At 41.6% G+C, this 20,271-nt stretch overlaps 1 protein-coding gene across 5 annotated transcripts in view; it reads right to left on the bottom strand.

Annotated features, from left to right (window-relative positions):
* Positions 1–20,271, bottom strand: part of STARD3NL (STARD3 N-terminal like) — a 61,408-nt gene that overhangs the window by 13,066 nt on the left and 28,071 nt on the right. For 2 of the 5 annotated variants that reach the window (XM_080818851.1, XM_080818854.1), the window contains 7 exons: positions 14,748–14,853; positions 13,662–13,929; positions 7,463–7,540; positions 4,731–4,808; positions 2,082–2,135; positions 1,851–1,968; positions 1,547–1,642 (listed from right to left, as the gene is read on the bottom strand). In XM_080818851.1, coding sequence (XP_080674977.1) covers positions 1,547–1,642; positions 1,851–1,968; positions 2,082–2,135; positions 4,731–4,808; positions 7,463–7,540; positions 13,662–13,886 — 649 coding nt within the window. In that variant the 5' untranslated portion in view covers positions 13,887–13,929; positions 14,748–14,853. Of the gene's footprint in view, positions 1–1,546; positions 1,643–1,850; positions 1,969–2,081; positions 2,136–4,730; positions 4,809–7,462; positions 7,541–13,661; positions 13,930–14,747; positions 14,881–20,271 lie in introns of those variants that run through there. The other 3 variants (XM_080818850.1, XM_080818852.1, XM_080818853.1) reach the window with 2 other exon arrangements.

Consider the following 20,271-nt stretch of genomic DNA (forward strand, 5'->3'; position numbering starts at 1 on the left):
CTATGACCAAAAAAACAAAAAAAAAAACAAAAAAAACAAACCTCAAGGAAATAATTCTCTTATGAGGTAAGCAGAAGTTTAACACTTATTTCAGTTACTGTTGGCTGAAAAAGAGATCTTCTGCTAGCTCATATCTGTATATTATCTAACTCTGTGCTTTCATGGTTTAATCTGCTTTTAGATCCAACAGCAAGAGCCCAGAATACCAAGTTACTTAGAGTTCCCCTGACTCACTGTCCCACTGCCATGCCTCTGATCTTTGAGTCTTTCTGCCTGGAATCTGCTTTACTATCGTGTGTGTGTGTGTGTGTGTGTGTGTGTGTGTGTGTGTGTGTTTCATTACTTACTTAGGGTCAATGCTGGCAATAACATAATGCAGTCTCTAACTCAGGTTTCTATCCCAGTGGTGGAAACAGGCCAGGTCAGTGCTGAGGGCAGTGCAGCCAGCACACGACAACGTTGGGGAGAGTTCCTAAGGAAATGCAGAGAACACCTCCCAGCAGCCAGGGGATGGGGTTGGGTGGGAGAAGGCTTCTCTCCCAGGAGTGGAGAGTAGGATTGCAGAGCAACAGCGTGAAGGACAGAGAAAGCAAGCTGCCGAATGGCCTGAAGGTTTAGGCGCACAAGGTCTTCAGCAAAGTTCAGAAGAGAACACAAGGAGATGCTACGGGGAGGTTGGACAACTGCCAAAGTGAAGTCACATGGTGCTTGCTGCCAGACCAAGGACCCATCACTTCCCTTATCCTTTTTGCCACTGAAGGATTTTGAACAGAAGAAGATGGGATCAATGCAGCCTTTCCATAATTACTGAGAGCCCTACATGGATTAGCTGTGAGCCAGGGTTCAAATCTGAGCTCCCCTTCTCACTCTTCATATGGCCTTGCACAAATTATTCCCTTCCCTGTGGCTTAATCTGCTCATCACTGAAATAGGGTGATGAGACTTCCACCTCCTAGAGTGGATTGAGGATCCCGTGGAACAATGCAGTGTTCTATGTCCCACAGTGCTCTGGTGGGGCGGGGAGAGGCTGACTGAGGCAGGGAGACAGGAGCTGGTGCAGGAACCGCAGCAGGGAGAGCTGAGTGGAAGGTGGGGGACACGGGACGTGGTACAAAGCCGGAGACACAGGAGGCAGGAACACGGAGGATGGAAATGGCAGGGGAGCGATGGGATGGGGGCCCTGAGAAAGGGCAGCTCCCCAGGGAGGCCCTGGTCTCTGTCATGGGCAGCCTGGAGGACAGCGCTCCCTCCTCACACAGTGGGTCAGATGAGGGGATGACAGGGAGTAGGAGAGCGTCAAGACCCTTCCCCTGCTCTGTCTTCTGAGATGCAGATCGCACGTCACAGGGTCTGTGACCCTTGGTTACATTTATTTTACACTCTGGGTCTCACCACGGGTCCCACAGCAAGTCCATGTCTCAATGCCTGCTGTGTTCAATGTCTGCTCAGGTTCTAAGAGTGGGGGGTCGGGGGGAGGGAGGGAGGGCCGAGCTTTTGAGCTACTGAGTGATGGATGAAAACACAAATGATAATCACATTATTTTACCTGCTTCAGATTCAGGAGGAGAATAAAACTGACCATCTGAAAGACCACCAGGTATAAGTGCTGCCCTCTCTGAAGCATCCTGAACTATCAGGAGTCCTGGAAGAGAAGAAATTCAGTTGCTGGGGATGATGGCACAATTCTGGGAGCTTCTTGGCAAAGTTAACCACAATAAAATGCTGTTGTCATTACATTAAAAAGAAGTCTTAGCAAAAAGCTAAGCTCTGTTCAAATCATGACTACCAGAATCTTCCTTCTAGCCTGCTCCCTATCCACTCTCAGGAGACTAACCTGGGGAAACACTTACTGTTTTCCTCTTCTGCCTCTTGAGGTAAGACTTTGAAATCCAGGAACCACGTCTCAATCCAGGCAAGGAGAAATGAAATGATGGGCAGCACGTAGCCGAAAGCCCCTTGGGAGAAAAGCTGGAAGGACAGACATGACCAGGAGAGGGAAATGCAGTTACCAGAAGCTCACACTGGAACACGAGGCTTCGCCATCATAGACGGTAATTGTAAGAAAACGTAGGAGGCTGTACCTTTGAGAGGATCACTTTTGCGAGTAAAAAGGCACTGGTCACTGCTGTTGTCAACTGAAAGACACATAATCCAGCACCATTTGAATTAGACATTTGACGTTGGGAAGGCAGCTGCTCCCAAGACACCTGTCTGAGCCAGAAGCTTCTAATGCCTGGAAAAGCTCTGCCAGGCCTGGCTCCTGCCCACATCACTCTGTCTCCAGCTCCTGAACATGCGCTGGGCCTACGTGGGCTTCTCCGTGGCACTCCATCCCTCCCTGGCTGCTGGTGCTCTCCCTCCTCCCAGGGTCCCGCAGGCTAGTGTGTTGGCAAACTAAGTTTTGTCCCCGACAAGGTGCAACAGGCAAAGGCAGTCTCCCCACAGAAGGGAGCCCTGAAATGCAGAGGCGGCGCTCCCCCTAGTGGTTGGGGACCCAGAGATCATCCCACAGGACCTGGGCCTTGTCCCTCCATCCACCAACTAGGACTCCTAGTAACAGGAGAGCTGCCCCTAGTGATGCCAACAGTAGCCCGACTCACAGCATGGGGGTCGGGGGACATCGGATGTGAAGCTCTGTACGTATTAACACAGCTGCAGAGTCAGTATTTGTTAGCAATTCACAGTGTATGTACACACGTACCCACACACACACACATACACACCCCAGTCAAAGTAAGCTATCTGGAAGAGGAGGCATTTTACATTCCGACACTCATTAACTTTATAGGCTGACATTTAGTACTTTTTCAGGTACTAGGTGAGTCCTCCTTTCAGCTGCCTGATTCCTCACTGCGAATGTTTTTAAAATGAAAAATCAAAAATTATCAAATGGATGTGCTAATGATGATTCATCGCTTCATAACTTGGTTTAGATATTGAAGATACTTGGGATGCGTGGGTGGCTCAGTCAGTTAAGTGTCTGCCTTTGGCTCAGTTATATTCCAGGGTCCTAGGATCAAGCCCTGCATCAGGCTCCCTGCTCAGTGGGGAGCCTGCTTCTCCCTCCCTCTCCCTCTGCCTGCTGCTCCTCCTGCTGTGTTCTCTCTCTCTTCCTCTCTGACAAATAAATAAAATCTTTAAAAAAATTAAAAAAATTTAAACTAGATATTGAACATACTTCCTAAAAAGTTCAGACTTTCACTGAAAGTCACTCTCTCCTCTGAAACAAATACTGAGACTGACAGTCTGACAAACACTAGTGTACATTAAGGAGATCTGGAGTAGAACGTCTTAAATGGGACGGTTGTAGAAAACCGGGAACGGACAATCACAGCAGTTTGTTATCAGCAAAAATGTATTCAGGAAAGGGAATCAAGTCTGGCTAATACTGTTAGCCTACATCTGAGACACATTAGCATGGGGATCAGCTGATGGTCTGATGTCGGTCCTATGATACTGTGGATGTTCAGGAGAGATGCCCCAGGCCAGAGCAGCTCCTGGTGGACTGGTCTTAGAAGGGAGTCTGTCCCCAGCTGGGCAAGCCATGCGGGCCCCCACACACCTCACTCCAGGAGCAGGACTACAGGCAGCTCTCTCCAGCTGGGGGAGTTCAACATTCCCCCCCATACACCTGCCTTATTAGCAGAGTACTCCAAAGGGTGAGTGTTCAGACATCTGTGGAAATGGCAAAAATAACTGAGGCAGAATGGCTTATAATTCTTCTTTTAACCAGTTAATATTTACTGACAGTGAAGAGCAGGTGCCAAGCTCCATGCCAGATACAAGAAACAGAGACGAGCAAAAACACCACTGCCTTCGGGGCACCTGGCTGGCTCAGTCAGTTAAGTGTCCGACCCTTGGTTTCAGCTCAGGTCCTGATCTCAGGGTTGAGAGTTCAAGACCCGTGTCCAGCTCAGCGCTCAGCTGGGAATCTGCTTCAGGTTCTCTCTCTCTCTCTCCCTCCACCCGACCCCCCCGCATTCTCTCTCTCTCTGTCTTTAAAGTAAATAAATCTTTAAAAATGCCACTGCCCGGGCACCTGGGTGGCTCAGTGGATTGAGCCTGTGCTTTCGGCTCAGGTCACAGTCTCAGGGTCCTGGGATCAAGCCCCGCATCGGGCTCTCTGCTCGGCAGGGAGCCTGCTTCTCCTTCTCCCTCTGCCTGCCTCTCTGCCTACTTGTGATCTGTCTCTGTCAAAAAAATAAATAAAATATTAAAAAAAAAAAGAAATAAAAATGTCACTGCCTTCAAGAAGCCTGAAGGCAACAACAAAAAGGAGTATGGAACTTTTCCCTTTAATATTGAAGGGAGGGGATAAAAGAGCAAGAAAGCCAATTATCAAAATAAGCAGAGAGCAAGTCATGAAAAATTACCAAGCAGTTTCAACCAAAGGGGAAATTTTCTAAATATCTTTGTGCACCAGTGCTGATTTCACCATTCATGTGCAAAATGAGGCAGAGGGTGCGTTGGTGCTTGGCCAAGAATCACTGCTGGGGCTCTATGTTCCTCATCTGGCTCAGTGTCCACTGAGACGAAGCTAGTTACTCATCACCACTGGAAAGAAGCCCCAGCACGTTGAACCTCCTGAAGGGTGGAGGAAGGGGACTCAGGAAACGCCAGCAGAGTTCAGCCCAGAGGAAAAGCACATTTTCTCCCAGCCTATCCCTGTTGTGAGCAGGCCTGGGCCACCAGCATTGGACGAGATGAACCAGTCACACAGACATACTCACCGCTATGGCCCACCAGTGGCGCAGTCTGCATACAGCATATGCAAGTATTAACACTTTAAATCGAAAAACTGCCAAGAGCTACATTAAAAAAAAAAAAAAAGACACGGTAAGTTTTAAAAAAGATATACAAATATCAAATACTTGAGTTTTATGTAGAACTCACCAGAGCGTCTTTATTATTCTGATTTAACTGAAGATGGGCACGGGGTTGTAGACCCATATTTGGATCTCTGCTTTAGAATCTATGCAGCACTGCCCAAATGAGAATTCAAATTCTTGTCCCATTATCAACACAAGAATATATAATTACATGTTTTATTTTTCCTTTCTGTTTGAGTGCACATATATTTCTGATATCCTTTTAAGACTGGAGAAAATGTTCTGAAAGTTGACTTTTCCACTCCTGGTATAAACACCTTTGGAAGATACCAGGTTCTTAGCAAAGTCCACTGTAAAGCTCTGGGTTATGGGGGTATCGAGACAGTTCTATCCAAGTAGCTACCACCTGGTTATTCAGGGTGGCTCTGGGACTTTTGTGAAACCCTTTATGTGTATTATTATCCCATGTAATCCCTTCCTTAATCCTATGCATCAGTTACTATCTTAATCCCATTATACACATAAGGTGGTAGAAAAATTGTACAAGGTCACACAACTCCTTAGAGGGGAAGCCGGGACTTGAACCCCAGCAGCCAGACTCTACTGAGCCACTACGTCACAGCTGTCTTCATAATTCTCATCAAGTAAGAAATACACATAGAATAAGATTTTACCCATTTTCCCTTTGGAAGACATGCCTACTGTGGGTAGGGAGAAGTCAGGTGACTCTTGAGCAGTGCCTGAGGGCAGGGGTCTGCCAAAAGTTCCTCACTAATCAACTCTGCCCAAAGGCTGGAGGCTGACAGTCTTTTCGAGGCCACTGACCAGAGAACTACACTACAATTCTTTGACGTAAATGAAGGTCACAAGTTACATTTTGTTTTTAATTTGCTGTTTTCATTAAAAATGTGTTTTCCAACAGTCTGCAAACTGTTTAGCTTCTCTATTCATTCCAGCTCTATCCCTGCATTCTGCGTTTGGCAAAAAGGGAAGTCTTCATCAGCCCTCTATCTCAAAGTCTCCCAGGCCCCAAGGTTTCCTGGAGGCTGTGTCCATTTCCCAGGCCAGACATGCCAGTCCTTCCAGTCTAAACTAATGGGCCCTGCCTATCTGGCCATTACCACTGACTTCTCAAGCATAAAAGACTGACAACCCTCAGAGATCTGGCTGGTAGATTAGCCTGGTTTCCTGGCTGAGGCTATTTTAAGATAAATTCAGCAAGAGAAAGAAGAGAAAAAAAGAGAAATCAATCTTGCTATTATATGTCAATAGTTTTAGAAGAAAGAAATGGGCTCTAACATGCCCCGCCCCCAACTTCAATGACCTGGGGTGGGTTGAGACACTGCACCAAAGAAACTCATTTTCCTCATCTGGAAAAATGAGGGGATTAAATTATATTAGCGGTTTTCTAAATATTCTGTAGCAACCAAACACCTGTTCAACACAATCTTATTGGAAACAGACCGTACAGATTAAAACAAAACTACTTGGGTTACACAAGGCTGATGAAAGGGAACCCTAACCTCTACTTATTAGGAGTCCTACCTCCTTCTCCATACACACTTCTGCAGGTCCCTTCAGAAATAAAACAACAAAAAAGCCTTTCTAGTGTAGTTTGAAAACCACCAAAAATATAATTACTCAATTATTAAAATTCTCAACCAAAAATAATGATGATGGTAGTGATTGATGTGATTCTCTGAGCTTCTAGGATGTATGCTCATTGGGCAAATGTTTTCCATGCATTATTTCATTTACTTTTCAGAACTAGGATGATCACATTTTACATACAAAAAACCTGAAGTTTAGACCCAATATATTAAAAGACATACAAACAGTGACAGTGTTGTGAATCAAACCCAGGTTTTTCTGACTTTAAGTGTCCTGCTCTTCTTAACCATTACGCATAATGATTCTAAAAGTAATAAAACAAGTTGGTAAAATGAATTTGGAAGAATTCACTGTGAATATTGCCCACACTGCATCTAACACGTTAGGATCTGATTTACTTACACCATCAACTATAAAGAAATACCAGGGAGGTGTACCAAGCCCAGTGAGAGTCACAGTATGTCCTAGAAAGATTGTAAGCATTCCTTTGAATGAAATGAAGGCCTCATTGACAAAGAATTGAATCTTTGCAATTCTACAACTGGCTGGTGTTGCCCAGGATTACCAACAGCTCACTTTCCTCAAGAACTCCAATTACAGAAAAATGTAACATTGTATCATTATTATCAAAAGTACACTCACAAATCTATCTCAAGGCAGAAAAGGAATGGCATTTTCTTCGTGTTATTATATAAAAAGGGGAATTTTCCTGTTAGTGATTAGGGTATGTCGCTGGCTTCTATGAAAAGAATGAAGGCTCTCCTCCAAGAAAAGCAGAATGGCTCCTTCTGCTGCCTTTTCTTATCTCTCATTAATCATGTCCTTCTTTCCTGTGACCAGACAATTCCTTATAAAGAGAGCGCAAGTGCACTGACTGGGCCAGAAACTCAGGGGAAAGGAAGGCCAGTGTTCCAGTGAGGGAAAGAGAACGGCATAGAATGTGTGATCTATTCAGAGGAAATTTGCCTGCTGGTTACAGATGAATCATATCTGAAATGAAAAGTAAAACAGGAAATACTTACGAATATATCAAAGTAAGAGGAGTAGTAGTCATACTGCACCACCTCCTTCTCTAATGTGTTCTCAATGCCTCCATTCACCTGGGAAGCAGAGTGAGAAGTAAAAATGAGATTCGTGTGGGAAAACAATACAAGAAAACATACAAGTAAGGCATTGTAAGCACTCTCCTGCCTACCTTCTCAGAACCCTGGAATGTTGAAACAGGAGGAACAAAACACTCCTAACTCAGATAGAAAAATGTCAGAAGAGCATTTCCCACTTCAATTCTTCATTCATTCACTCGACAAATGCGTATACATAATGAGAAACAATGCCTTGTTTGTCATTCCTATTTTGGCAAACTAAAAATGTTAAAAAAATGATTCTTCTTCTCTTCTAAGATAAAGTCTTCAATCAAACCGATGTATAATTTTAAGGAAGACAATTCACATTCATCCAGTTCTGCCCTCTCTGACCACACTCCACTGTTTCAGCCCCTGGAAGGCCAACAGCTCCTCTGATCTTAGCAAAGGTCAATGACACGAGATAGAAGTACAGATATTCTCCCTGGTTTTTTTAATTTGCTCCTGGCATTTGAAAATCTTGTACTCTCATCAACTTTCATATAGATATTTAATTTGATAGATAATGAAATAAGGAACAGACTAGACCTATAATCATATGTGCAGAAGTTACAGTTAAGTGATGAAAATCAGACCTAAGATGACAAACTTTCTGTCCTCTCCCAATTCTCCTATCAAGAAGACTTTTAAGTGACCAAGTTCAGAACTCTACATATTACACTTACAGAAAAAAATTTTTTTTTAAATCAAGTAACGGAATGTGTGTCTGACAGCTAAGGCAGCACCCAAGCAGACACTAGAACTGTTAGGGCCCGTGGATTAGGAAACATGACGTAAATTCCCATTTCCAGTCTGGAGTACAGACATTGTTTGTCCTGGCAAACTGATGGACATGATCTGAAAAAGGACAAAGTGAAGGGTAGTGGACCCAAGACCTGGATAAAGGGGGAGAAAATTAATAGGGAACATCTTTGCAAGGTTTGTTAACTGGCCAAACTGGAGGTAAAGTTCCAACAAAGAAAAAGGATCCTCTTGGCTTGGAAAACTTTAAAAGTATTTGCATTTGTTATTCAAATGAAAGTATGCCATAAACACCACTGGGTACTTTAAAACTCCCTTAAGGAGGTTTAGATTTCTGCATAATTTCTGCAGATTGCCTACTGACCTGGTTGAACACAGATCTTTACAAGAAAATAGAATGGAAAACTTGGGAGCAAAGAGAAAACCAATGTAGTCTTATCACTGTGTCTCTCCAGACTAAGAAAACTTAGCACTACCTAAAATATTAAAAGAATGATTATTCCAGGGTGCCTGGGTGGCTCAAGTTGGTTGGGCGGCTGCCTTCAGCTCAGGTCATGATCCCGGAGTCCTAGGATTGGGTCCCGCATTGGGCTCCCAGCTCCATGGGGAGTCTGCTTCTCCTGCTGACCTCCCCTCTCATGCTCTCTCTCTCACTGTCTCTCTCTCAAATAAATAAATAAAATCTTAAAAAAATGATTATTCCAAATGATTTATAGCAAAGAGGGGTTCTCTAAGGCACAGAGACTACCCTCCTAGCTGAGAGAACAGCAATGAACCTGCTGATGCGGTCTTTAATAAACAGCCAGTAGAAAAAGGGTTTCTATGACATTTGTACTTTAAAAGACCCTGACTGGGGGCAGGGGTCACCTGGGGGCTCAGTCAGTTAAGCAACTAACTCTTGGTCTCGGCTCCCCACATCGGGCTCCACCCCCAGCATGGAGTCTGCTTGGGATTCTCCCTCTCACTCTGCCCCTCCCCCCACTCGTGCTCTCCCACTCTTTCCCTCTCTAAAATAAATAAATCTTTAAAAAATAATAATAAAATAAAAGACGCTGATTTTGTGTTACCTTTAAACAGAGAAATCTAAAATCTACATCTCTAGCTCCAACTTGTACTCTAAATTCCTTATTTCAAAATCTTTGTCTCAAAATGTCCCCCTTAGACTCATCTTTAGTTTCATATGGAACCTCTTCTCACAGTTCTGACAGAGCTCGCCCATTCTTCTACCTTCCATTGTTAGAAATCTTAAGAGTCGTTTCTGGACACAAGGTATAATAAAATCAGCATATCCGTAAGTCTGTCAGCATACTTCTTTTTTGAGTATGTCTCTCAAATCGTTTTTTTCCTTTCTATTCCCACTACCTTACATGGGATTCCTTTCACAGCTTCAGAGCCAATCTGTCCCTGACGGAATCCAACTCGTAAACCACTGCCACAAGATCTTTATCAATTCACCAAGTATTTGCTGAACACTTATGGTCAAGTATGATCCTAAATACAATAAATTCTTTAGTAAACAAAACTGTATCTCTGTCTTTCTGGAACTTACATTCTAGCAAGGAGAGATGACAAACAAGAAAATAAGTGCTCTGCAGAGAACAAAGCAGGACAGCGGGACAGACAGAACGGGTAACGGTTGACTGCTCTGGGACCGGTGGTAAATGGAAGCCTTCCCTGTGGTGATATTTAAACTGACGGACACCAGCATGATAAGCGGTCAGACTCTGCATCAAGATAAAGGAAGTGAACCATTTTGTGTAAAAGGAACAACTCATATGAAGGTCCAAGACTGAAGGGAGCTTGTTCCATTGTGAGATCAGGAGGCAAATCTGGGATGATCTGGGTAGGCTGGGAACAGAGAGTGGGGAAGGAAGTCTGGACAGGCTTCTTGGGGCTATACAAGCCAATTAGGCAATTTTTATTCAAAGTGCCCTGCTAGGGCAGTGCAGGGTTATAAACAGAAAGTAGCACTACCTGATTCGTTTTTTACTTTTAAAAGTCCCTCTAGAGGGCGCCAGGGTGGCTCATTCGTTAAGCGTCTGCCTTTGGCTCAGGTCATGATCCCAGGGTCCTAGGATCAAACCCCACATAGGGATCCCTGCTCAGTGGGAAGCCTACTTTTCCCTCTCCCCCTGCTGCGTTCCCTCTCTTGCTGTGTGTGTCTCTCTGTCAAATAAATAAATAAAATATTTAAATCGAAGAAATAAATATTCCTCTGGCTTCTATGAGGAGAATGGGTACTAGGAGGGCAAGGGTGGAAGCAGGCAAACCAGTTGGGCCTCTGGTACAGTAGTTTGGAGGAGCGATATCGCTGGCTGGGTTGAGGGGGCAACTGTAGAAATGGAGAGGAGAGGTCACATTTTGGATACATTTAGCAGGCAGATCTGACAGGGCTTGCTTTTCAACTGGATATGGAGTGTGAGAAATACAAAACAAACACCCAAATTAATCAAGGATGCGTCTTCATATTTGGCCTCGGCATCTTGTTTCCTTGAAGCAAGGAGGAAAATCAGCTAATGTGGAAGTCATATATGAAGGCAAAATATTTTGGTTATGGTTAAAATTGCACAGTACAGCTGGGTTCCATTACTCTTCTGAAGACCTAAACACTGTTTGTGCTATTTCTTTTCTCTTTTCAAGACTAACGCCACAAGGCAGTATATGCGTTCTATCCCCTCAGCTAAACTTCAACTCTCATATGATTTTTCTGTGGAACTTGCCATACCTGAATCTGAAGCCTATGCCCTGGAACTCAGTACATGTATAGATATGAAAAAAGAACAATGGATTTGAGTAATTAGAGATTTATAGACAGACCACAAAAGTAAAGGCATGGTATGTAATGAAAAACCCAGGTCAGGATTGACAACTAAAACAAACAGAACTAAAAATTGAATGCTTAAAAAAAATTTAAAAATAAAAAAATAAGAGCTTGCTAAAAAAAGACAAGATGTGCTATCCTAAAGATCATATATTCTCTTTTTCTAAGATTTTATTTATCTGACAGAGAAAGAGATCACAAGTATACAGAGAGGCAGGCAGAGAGAGGGGGGAAGGAGGCTCCCCCTTGAGCAGAGAGCCTGACATGGGGCTTGATCCCAGGACACTGAGATTATGACCTGAGCCGAAGGCAGAGTCTTAACCCACTGAACCACCCAGGCACCCCAAGATCATATATTCTTGTATGATCCTCTTATTTTACAACTGGGGCAATTTGAAAAGATATATGTGTCCCTGTGTTTACTGCAGCATTGTACAATAGCCAAGATATGGATATGTCCATCAACAGATGAATGGATATGTTATATACACACACGCGCGCACAGTGTATTAGCCATAAAAAAGAATGTGATCCTGCCATCTGCAACAATGTGGATCGACCTAGAGGTTATTATATGCTAAGTGAAATTAAGTCACTCAGAGAAAGACAAATACTAAGTGATCTCACTCACATGTGAAATTTAAGAAATAAGACAAATGAACAAACAAAAAAGAGACAAACAGGGGTGCCTGGGTGGCTTAGTAATTAAGCCTCTGCCTTAGGCTCAGGTCATGATCCTAGAGTCCTGGGATCGAGCCCCACATTGGGCTTCCTGCTCCGCAGGAGGCCTGCTTCTCTGTCTCCCACTCTCCCTGCTTGTGTTCCTTCTTTCTCTATGTCTCTCTCTTTCAAATAAATAAAATCTTCAAAAAGTAAAAAGAGACAACCAAAAAGCAGACTCTTAAATACAGAGAACAAACTGATGGTTGCCAGAGGGGAGGTTGGGTAGGGTGATGAGTGAAACAGATAGAGGGGATTAAGAGGTATAAACTTCCAGTTACGAAGTATGTAAATCACAGAGATAAAAAATACAGCACAGGAAATATAGTCAGTAAGACAGCAATAAGGTTCCTTGGAGACAGATGATGACCAAACTGATTACACGCCCTGAGTAATGTAGAGGAATGCTGACTCACGTTGTATACCTGAAACTGTGATAACACTGTTCATTATACGTCAATAAAAAATTAAATAGAAATTAATTTTTATTTCTTAATTGCTAGGTCTGGTGATTTTTTCATTTATAACATGTTGCACACAGATGAACACTGATCCCCTCTGATGCACAAGAACAGCGTGCAGTCCACTTCACTTCCATTTCAATTTCGTTGAAGCAGTAAGAAAGGAGGGAAGTGAGAATGTGATCCATGAACCCCACCACAGTTCTACCCCCATGATTTCCATCACTTAAAGCAGGGAGTGATATTAGTGGTAAATCAATAAATACTTTAATTTTGTGCTATTATTAAAATAACTTTTACGTGAGCTCCCTGAAAACTGCTACTGTGCTTTCCTGTTAAATGATGGATTAGTTTCAAAACTAGTTTTCGATTTTGGAAAACATGTTACTCCTTTGAAAAATACATAAATTTAAATATTGTCTTTAATGTATACATGTGGAACAAAAATAAAAAGAGATACTTTAAATTACTGTGTCCTATCACTGGCTTGTTTGATTTTAAACAATTCTTCCCTGTGAGGGAAGCATTCTGGAAAAGTTACCTATTTGTTGGTAAGGAATGTAAACAGAGCCAAGGCTTTGGGGGGAAACAGACATAGTGGGTTAAATAAATTATTAAAATGTATTCTATCTGTTTATTTTTACATTTATTAATATAGCAACTAGAGAACTTAATCATCTACGAAGCTTACATTATATTGCCATTGGATAGTACTTACTGGTCTAGATAATTTTATTTGGCAATATAACCGCAAAGACTTGATGAGAAGGGGACAAACTTCCGAAAGGTTCTAGAACATTTTTTCAATAAAATATTAATAATCTCTTTGTGAAAAAGTAAAGAATAAATGTATGGAAAATCTTAAACATGGGGATTAGAAAAGTAGATGTAACATCTAAAACATATTCCAGAGGCAAGAAAAGGGCCAGGAAATAAATACTTTTGCCTTTGTGGCCCAATATTCAACTCAACCACTTAGCACAAAAGCCAGCCATAAACAATAGGCAAACAGTAAGGGCAGGGCTGTGTTCCAATAAAACTTTATAAAAACAGGACAGCTGAATTTGGGCCCCAGGCTATAGTTTGCTAACTCCTGATATAGAGCAAAATACCGTGAATTCAAATTCCAAAGTGAGTTTTAAATGAACGAGCTCTGCTTTAAAACATGACAGTACAGAACAAGAAAAGTCAAAATCAGCTGGAAAAGAGCAATATTACTCCCTCTGGAAAAAAGACAGTACTCACTAAATGAGAAAGAAATGATGAAAAAAATAGGAAAATTGTTTCTTGTGTCTGGAAACAATTCTTATGTAGAGTCATGGGGAAAACCACTTACATTTAACTCTATTATCCAGAGTAATGTTACAAATAAGAGGTCAAAGGTGACAAACAAACAGAAAGTCCTCCTGACATCAGATATTCCTTTCTTTTCCCTTCCTTCATAAGACTCGATCCTGGCCATGAGGTGTGTGGGGTTGATGGAATGAACATCACGCAAAGAAGCGTGAGAGCTCTGGCTCCCTGTGAGAGCGTTCTCCATGTCTTCTTGCAGGGGGTTCATCCTGGAGGAGGGTTAAAGGAGCCTTTCTCCAACTTCACCATCCCTAGAGAGAAGAGAGTTTTGTGTTAAATCAGAGCTCACCTAAGACCACCATGCCACCCCCACCATTGGGCAACTGTTTCTCTGAGAAACAGTGTCTTAACCGAAGATATTTGTTCTGATGAAGACATGAAGAGAAAGTGAAATGAGAAGCAATTCTTGATGTTATCAATATTACAAAAGAGCTTTATTTCATTCAGAAATGAATGAAATAAAGAAGAATGCAATTTACAGAATTAAAGACAGAAGACAGGATGCTAACCACATCAAGAAAGGTCTCAATGATAACCTGAAGGCTGGTTCCTTTGCTGGGCCCTGGAGAAAACCTCTCCAACTCTTGTCATTACTCCTGAACCAGGAATCCATTTCCTGAAAGCTCCCCAGAGAGTTCGTAACCAGAATGTGTAAACAAGACAGGAAAAAATGTGTTTCCTAAAGAGGAATTGCTTTCCACCAAAGAAAGTATCTAAAAAACTGACTTTAGCATTTCCTCATCACCTCATAATGAATAAGCATGTTTCCAGGCCTCTTCTTGGAAAAGAAGTATACACACCCCTTAAGTTCAGCATTCTCCAAATACCTCTGTGCTAAATACACAAGTTACAGCTCTATCTAGAGATCCAGGAACCCCCTTCTCTAAGACCAAGATGTGCTTCTACAATACAACTAAAAGATTAGTCATCTAAGTGGTCTGATCTCCTCATGGATGATGCAAAGTCATGAAACAGTATGGTAGATGGCATTACGGTTTGCCAAACATTCCTGCTTCCCTCCTATAGCACCTCTCCCCATCAGAGATTCTATACCCCAGGCTCTACTGACCTCGTGTGCCTTTCTTTGGCCAATGGAATGCAAGCAGAAGTTCATGTGCCACTCTTGTCCAGATCCAGGAACCATGCACTAGTTCTCTTTGCTTTTGCCACAGTGACTGACAATGGCCAGATAAAGAAGAGAATTTTCAAATCTATGTCATTAGAGGTTGGCTTAGTTATTATCTTCGAGCAAGAGGGAGGGAAGAGTGACTAGAGCTCACAAGTTTGGTCAAATTCCATTTCTTGGCCTGAGTAGTGCTAGCATGGCTCTGCCCACTTAGTGATAATCTACTGACGTAGGTAGTAGCTTCAGCGGTGTATTGATTTGTGAATATTCAAAATGCTGTATGCCTATGTATGTACACATATATTGTCCACATGTCTCTGTTAAGTAGACTTTATCATTATACATCTATAACAGTTCCAACTAGAAAACAATCTAAATATCTAACAAGAGATTAGATAAATCATAGTACAGACAAAGTAGTCATTACATAAATACTTAGAAAGTATGTGTAACTTAGAAAAATGTTTGTTTTAATAGTAACTCGACTAAAATATGAATATTAAACGGAACACAGAGTATGTTCACAACTTCGTAAAAATAAAACCAAATTTTTACAAGAATGTATTTATGAAACATACCAAATCTAAGTACTGATTACCTTTGCCTGATATCAGAACCCCCCACACTTTTACCTGTTCCATATTCTCAGATTCCTTATTTTGCACGTATTGTATTTGCAGTAGGAAGGATTATATTAAAATGTAAAATTGTTATAGTCCTGGACAGATGTCCCAGGACTCTATAAGTCTCTTCCCTCCCTTCTCAACACATCTGGGTGACAGTAGATAACATCACTTTGGACATTTTGAAAAGCTCAATAGGAGTCCAATTCAGTGCTCTGTAAAATAAAATACAAATTTCCAAAAATTGAAAGCATTTCTACACAATTTATTTCTCAATGAGATCATTACCATTCTAGGGGAAGGAATACCAGTGGGATATTCCCCAGTACAGCTGCTCTTAAAACAAAGCTCTCAAAACACTAAATTTATCTGCCAGGCTTCTAAGAGTTAATTCTGGAACAATAAGTATAAAGGAATGTAGCTGTGTTTTCTGTGATGAAACACACATTTCAAAGTTCAAAAAGATACCACAGTTGATCTCTAAATTTCAACCGGGATAAATATAGACATATTTCTGTAGCCATGCATTCTACATAAGAAAAAGCAATCCAAGTAGTTTTTAAGCCAATCTAATATTCTATTAGCAAGTATATTTAAAAATTAATTTAAATTCTTGGTCTACTAAACTGTATAGACAATCCAACAAATTCACAACTGAAACTCAGGACTGTATTTAGGAAGAAAATCACTTCTAAGGTAATTAGATCATTTTCTCAATCTCATCCAGTCCTCCTTCCCTGAATCCACTCCTCATGAATAAAAAATGATAACAGAACAAAACACCAACCCTAGAAACCTGAGGCTATTTCAAACTAAAACCTGACATCATACAATGATATACACCTGCCCTGAGAAATGAGAATCATTACACTATTTTTCAGGGGCATGCACACAACTGCTAACTAGCTAGAATTTACAGATACTTGCATACCTTCAACAATAGTTACCCAAAGCACAGACTGTTGTGAGCAGCTTCCTATCAGATTTAGGACAGAGGGAAATCCTAAAAGGGAGAGAGCTTCCTTTTAATGTATAGAAAAGGATACTATATAAAGCCCCTTTTTACTCTACGGTCATAGGACTTCATGCTAACACTGTTTGAATCCCCAAAGATTCAAGTGTGAATTCCTTTAGGAAGACTTCACTGAAACGCTCCCCACATTCTAATCTCCAGGCAAGGTCAAATACATCTCCTCCAAGTTCCCCTAGGACTGTGGATATGCCACTTCTGCTACTGCTTACCACAGTGTGCCCTAATTATCCATTTATTTGCCTGTTTTCTCCTGCTAGTCACTGTGCTCCATGAAGGCCTTGAATTTGATTTGCACACTCCTGTGCCCCATGGACTACCACAATATAGGGCACACAGCAGGAACAATACAACAGGTCAACTAAGTTAATTCTACCATCTATCACAAAGATTAGCAGAGTCAGCTTTCAACATTCTCTGAAGAGACTACAACTATTTTTTTTTTTTCCTAAGGAAGAGCTCAGATATAATTTTGGAAGTATTAAATATTCAGTTCTTGGTACCGAGAACTTCTCTGGGGTTGGCTTAAGGAAAACTAAGCCTCTCTAAAGATGGTGTTAAGCACTGATTAGCTGTATGCACCAGAACCTAAATCTGTAATTCAAGATTTAGTCCCACCATGGGGAAAGTATGGGGGAGGAGGAGTAGGGTGGAGAATTATTCTTAAAAAAGAAAAACATCTCCTTATTTTTTTCTGGGATTTGTGTGAGGAGATAAGAATCTCCTTTTGTTGCTTCAGTTATTGAAAATGAGATTCATGTCTTCCTCTCTAGATGAATAACTATAATATTAGCCAGCTATTTCTACAATCACGCTGTATTGACACCTCCCCCAAAATTCAGTGGCTTAACACAATCTACCTTTATTCTCAAGCACATGGGTCTACAGGTTGCCTGAAGTTCAGCTGTTCTAGTGGGGGCTCAGCTGGGAAACTGCTTCTGGAGGCAGGAGAACTGGCTTCAAACTGTATGTTGGATCTAGGTCTGATCTTTGTCTTCCTCCTTGGACCAGGAGGGTCATGTTCTTTTCACGGCAAGAGCACAGGAAACAAGCTAGATCATGTAAGTACATTTAAAATTTCTATATACATGCTGTCTATTCATAGTCTATTAGCCAAAGTATACCTCAAGGCCATGCCCAAAGGCAGCAGAGCTGGCATGTACACTCCACTCAAAGAGCAGGAGAATGTAAGTGAATATTTGCTGATTAATACTACAATCTAGCACAGCTATCAATGTTCTAAACCCGGGGTTGACAAACTATAGCCTGAAGGTCAAATATGGCCTGCTGCCTGTTTTTGAATACCGGGTTTTATCAGAACACCACCACACCCATTCTTCCAGTCTATTGATGCTTTCACATGAAGACGCAGAGGTGAATTGTCCCAACAGAAACCATACTTTACTATGGGCATTTTTCTAGAAAGAGGGATTACTGCTTTCATTAGCTTCATAAAGGAGACCCAGGTGAGATTTAGAGTTGTTTAGATTAGCAAAAATAGGCTAATTGATGAATATTCATTTTTCCAATGCATGCTCTGATTGTATGACTGGCAAGAACCTATGATTCATTCTAATTTCTCCACTGGTTGTTCTAGTGACACCACAGGTTAGGGACAGACCGTATGTTGGCTCCCTGGGGCCACTTCAGCAGCGCTTACAGCATCAACATGCTGCTCTTTGTCTTAATTCTCTTTCCTTAATTCCATACTACCAGAATTGGAGAAGAATTCTGTCCCATCTACGTTGGTAGTTTCTTAAATGATGACATTCTTCCCACATGGAAAAAAACAAAACAAAACAAAAAGAACTCAGATCCTTTCTGTTTCCAAGAGGAATTGCTTACATCTCTGGGATTCTTCCACAGCACCCATCCCCAGGCTGAGCCACAACTTCAACTCCATGGGCTTCAGCACAGAATTGATACTATCAGATGGTAAAGAGCAGCTGCTCTGGGCACTGGCTACCACTGCTAGCGTCATACAGGAGTCCCACAGTTTCTTGTACCTTCCTAGAGGAGGAGAGAGAGCCTCTGGGCACCCACTAGTGGCATCAAACCACATCTTTCAACCCAACTACCCAGACTCCTTCTCTGCACTACTTCTGGCAACAGCCAGGACATTGTATGTTCTCCTTGAAGAGAGTGTCAAATAACAGACACTAAAACCGTTTCTTTCAGACAGACTTTAGCCATCATCTTAACCAAAGGCCTAGGGAGCAGAATTGCCTTATAGACATGTTTTGCTTGGTCTTGCACAGTGTTGCTCAAGATTTTGAACTAATTGCAGACATTTTAAATAATGAATTTTCATGTAAAAATCCAGATTTCTAGCTTCTCTTGAAAAGTTAAACATAGAACCACTAGGCCTGCATTTCCTTACCATGACAATAAGACCAAGAAGCTGCTGACCTCCTTAGAGGCGGTAGGATGCCCTTTCCACTTGGCCTCAGTTTTGACCTAGCCTGGAGGCATTTAACTTTTTCACTCTAATCTAGTTCCACTCTCTTGTTTTAAAGGCAAGAAGATGCATTAACACCTGAAGACTCTCTCATCATATTGTTTCAAAGCTTTCATGTTTGTTATCAAAGTTATTTTTGTCTATAAAACAAACGTATGCTTAAAGATTAAAAAAAAAAGAAGGAAGAATCTGAGGCCTCTGTGGATTATAGGGATGTGCCCACCTAAAAGATATTTTAAGATATATTTTAGGATTAAAACTGAGGTCTTCTACTTCTTTCCTCCCCGTCACTCAGCCTCCTTCCAGATTACTAGAAGGAAACAGGAGGTACATCAGCAGGTGTTTAAATGGACTTGGGGATGCAGGCATCGAATTTGAGAGTCCCTAAAGACAGGGCTACCCCAGCTATGCCCACTCTATCCGAGGACTGGGTTTCTTTGGGAGCAGGGAGCAGCCCCAGCTAGCTAGCCTCTTGCAAGGCCCACATGGGATAAGACCTAGTTTACTGTGGTAGAATCCTGTCTAGAGCCTAAAGGTTCCAAGATGAAACAGCTAGAACTGGGAAATAGGAATACTGAGGGGATAACCTGACACACCTTACCAGTGTAAGAAAGATAGAGGCTTTAGAAAATAAATATATGCAGAAAGAGAGGAGGTGGGAAGGAAGCCACAGCTAATTTGAAGTATCAGAAAACATAAAACCACCTTCGTATTTTAAGGATATCAGTATGAGATGAGCAAAGTTCTGCCATGCCTAAGAAGAGCTCGATAACCTAATGTCAAATGCAATCAATTATTAACCTTTCCTAAAATAAAAATTTCTACTTAATGTTTGCTTAAATGAGGCTGCTTATATTTTTTTAAAACTTCCAAAGTTGTTTGTAGATAAGATGTTCTAAACAAAGAAAAAAGTACGATTCATTGTCCTATACTTCATGTTTTTGATTCTACCCTGGAAAGTAAGAGCCAGGCAGAACTCTGATGAAAGTGGCTTCAGAAAGACTAGCAGGGGACAAGTTTAAGGAGTTGACACCTTTGGGCAACACTCCAGCTTCCTGAGCTGGAGAATCAGCATCAAAGCACTAAGATCAAATCCAAGATCAAACCAACCTTTTTTTGGCAAATTGCCCACTACCACTATGTTCGCATTTCAAAAAAGTCTTGGCTTACTTTATGCCATATATACTTCAAACTAAATACAATGTCTAGAAAAATGTTTCTAAAAATTAGGCTACTGGATTGAATTTTATTATCTTTTATTTTGTTTCAGGCTTTTATTTAAATTTTAGTTAGTTAACATACAGTGTAATATTGGTTTCAGGAGTAGAATTCAGTGATTCATCACAACACGCAGTG

The sequence above is a fragment of the Martes martes genome, assembly GCF_963455335.1.
Source record: "Martes martes genome assembly, chromosome: 11".
Classification (NCBI taxonomy): Eukaryota; Metazoa; Chordata; class Mammalia; order Carnivora; family Mustelidae; genus Martes; species Martes martes.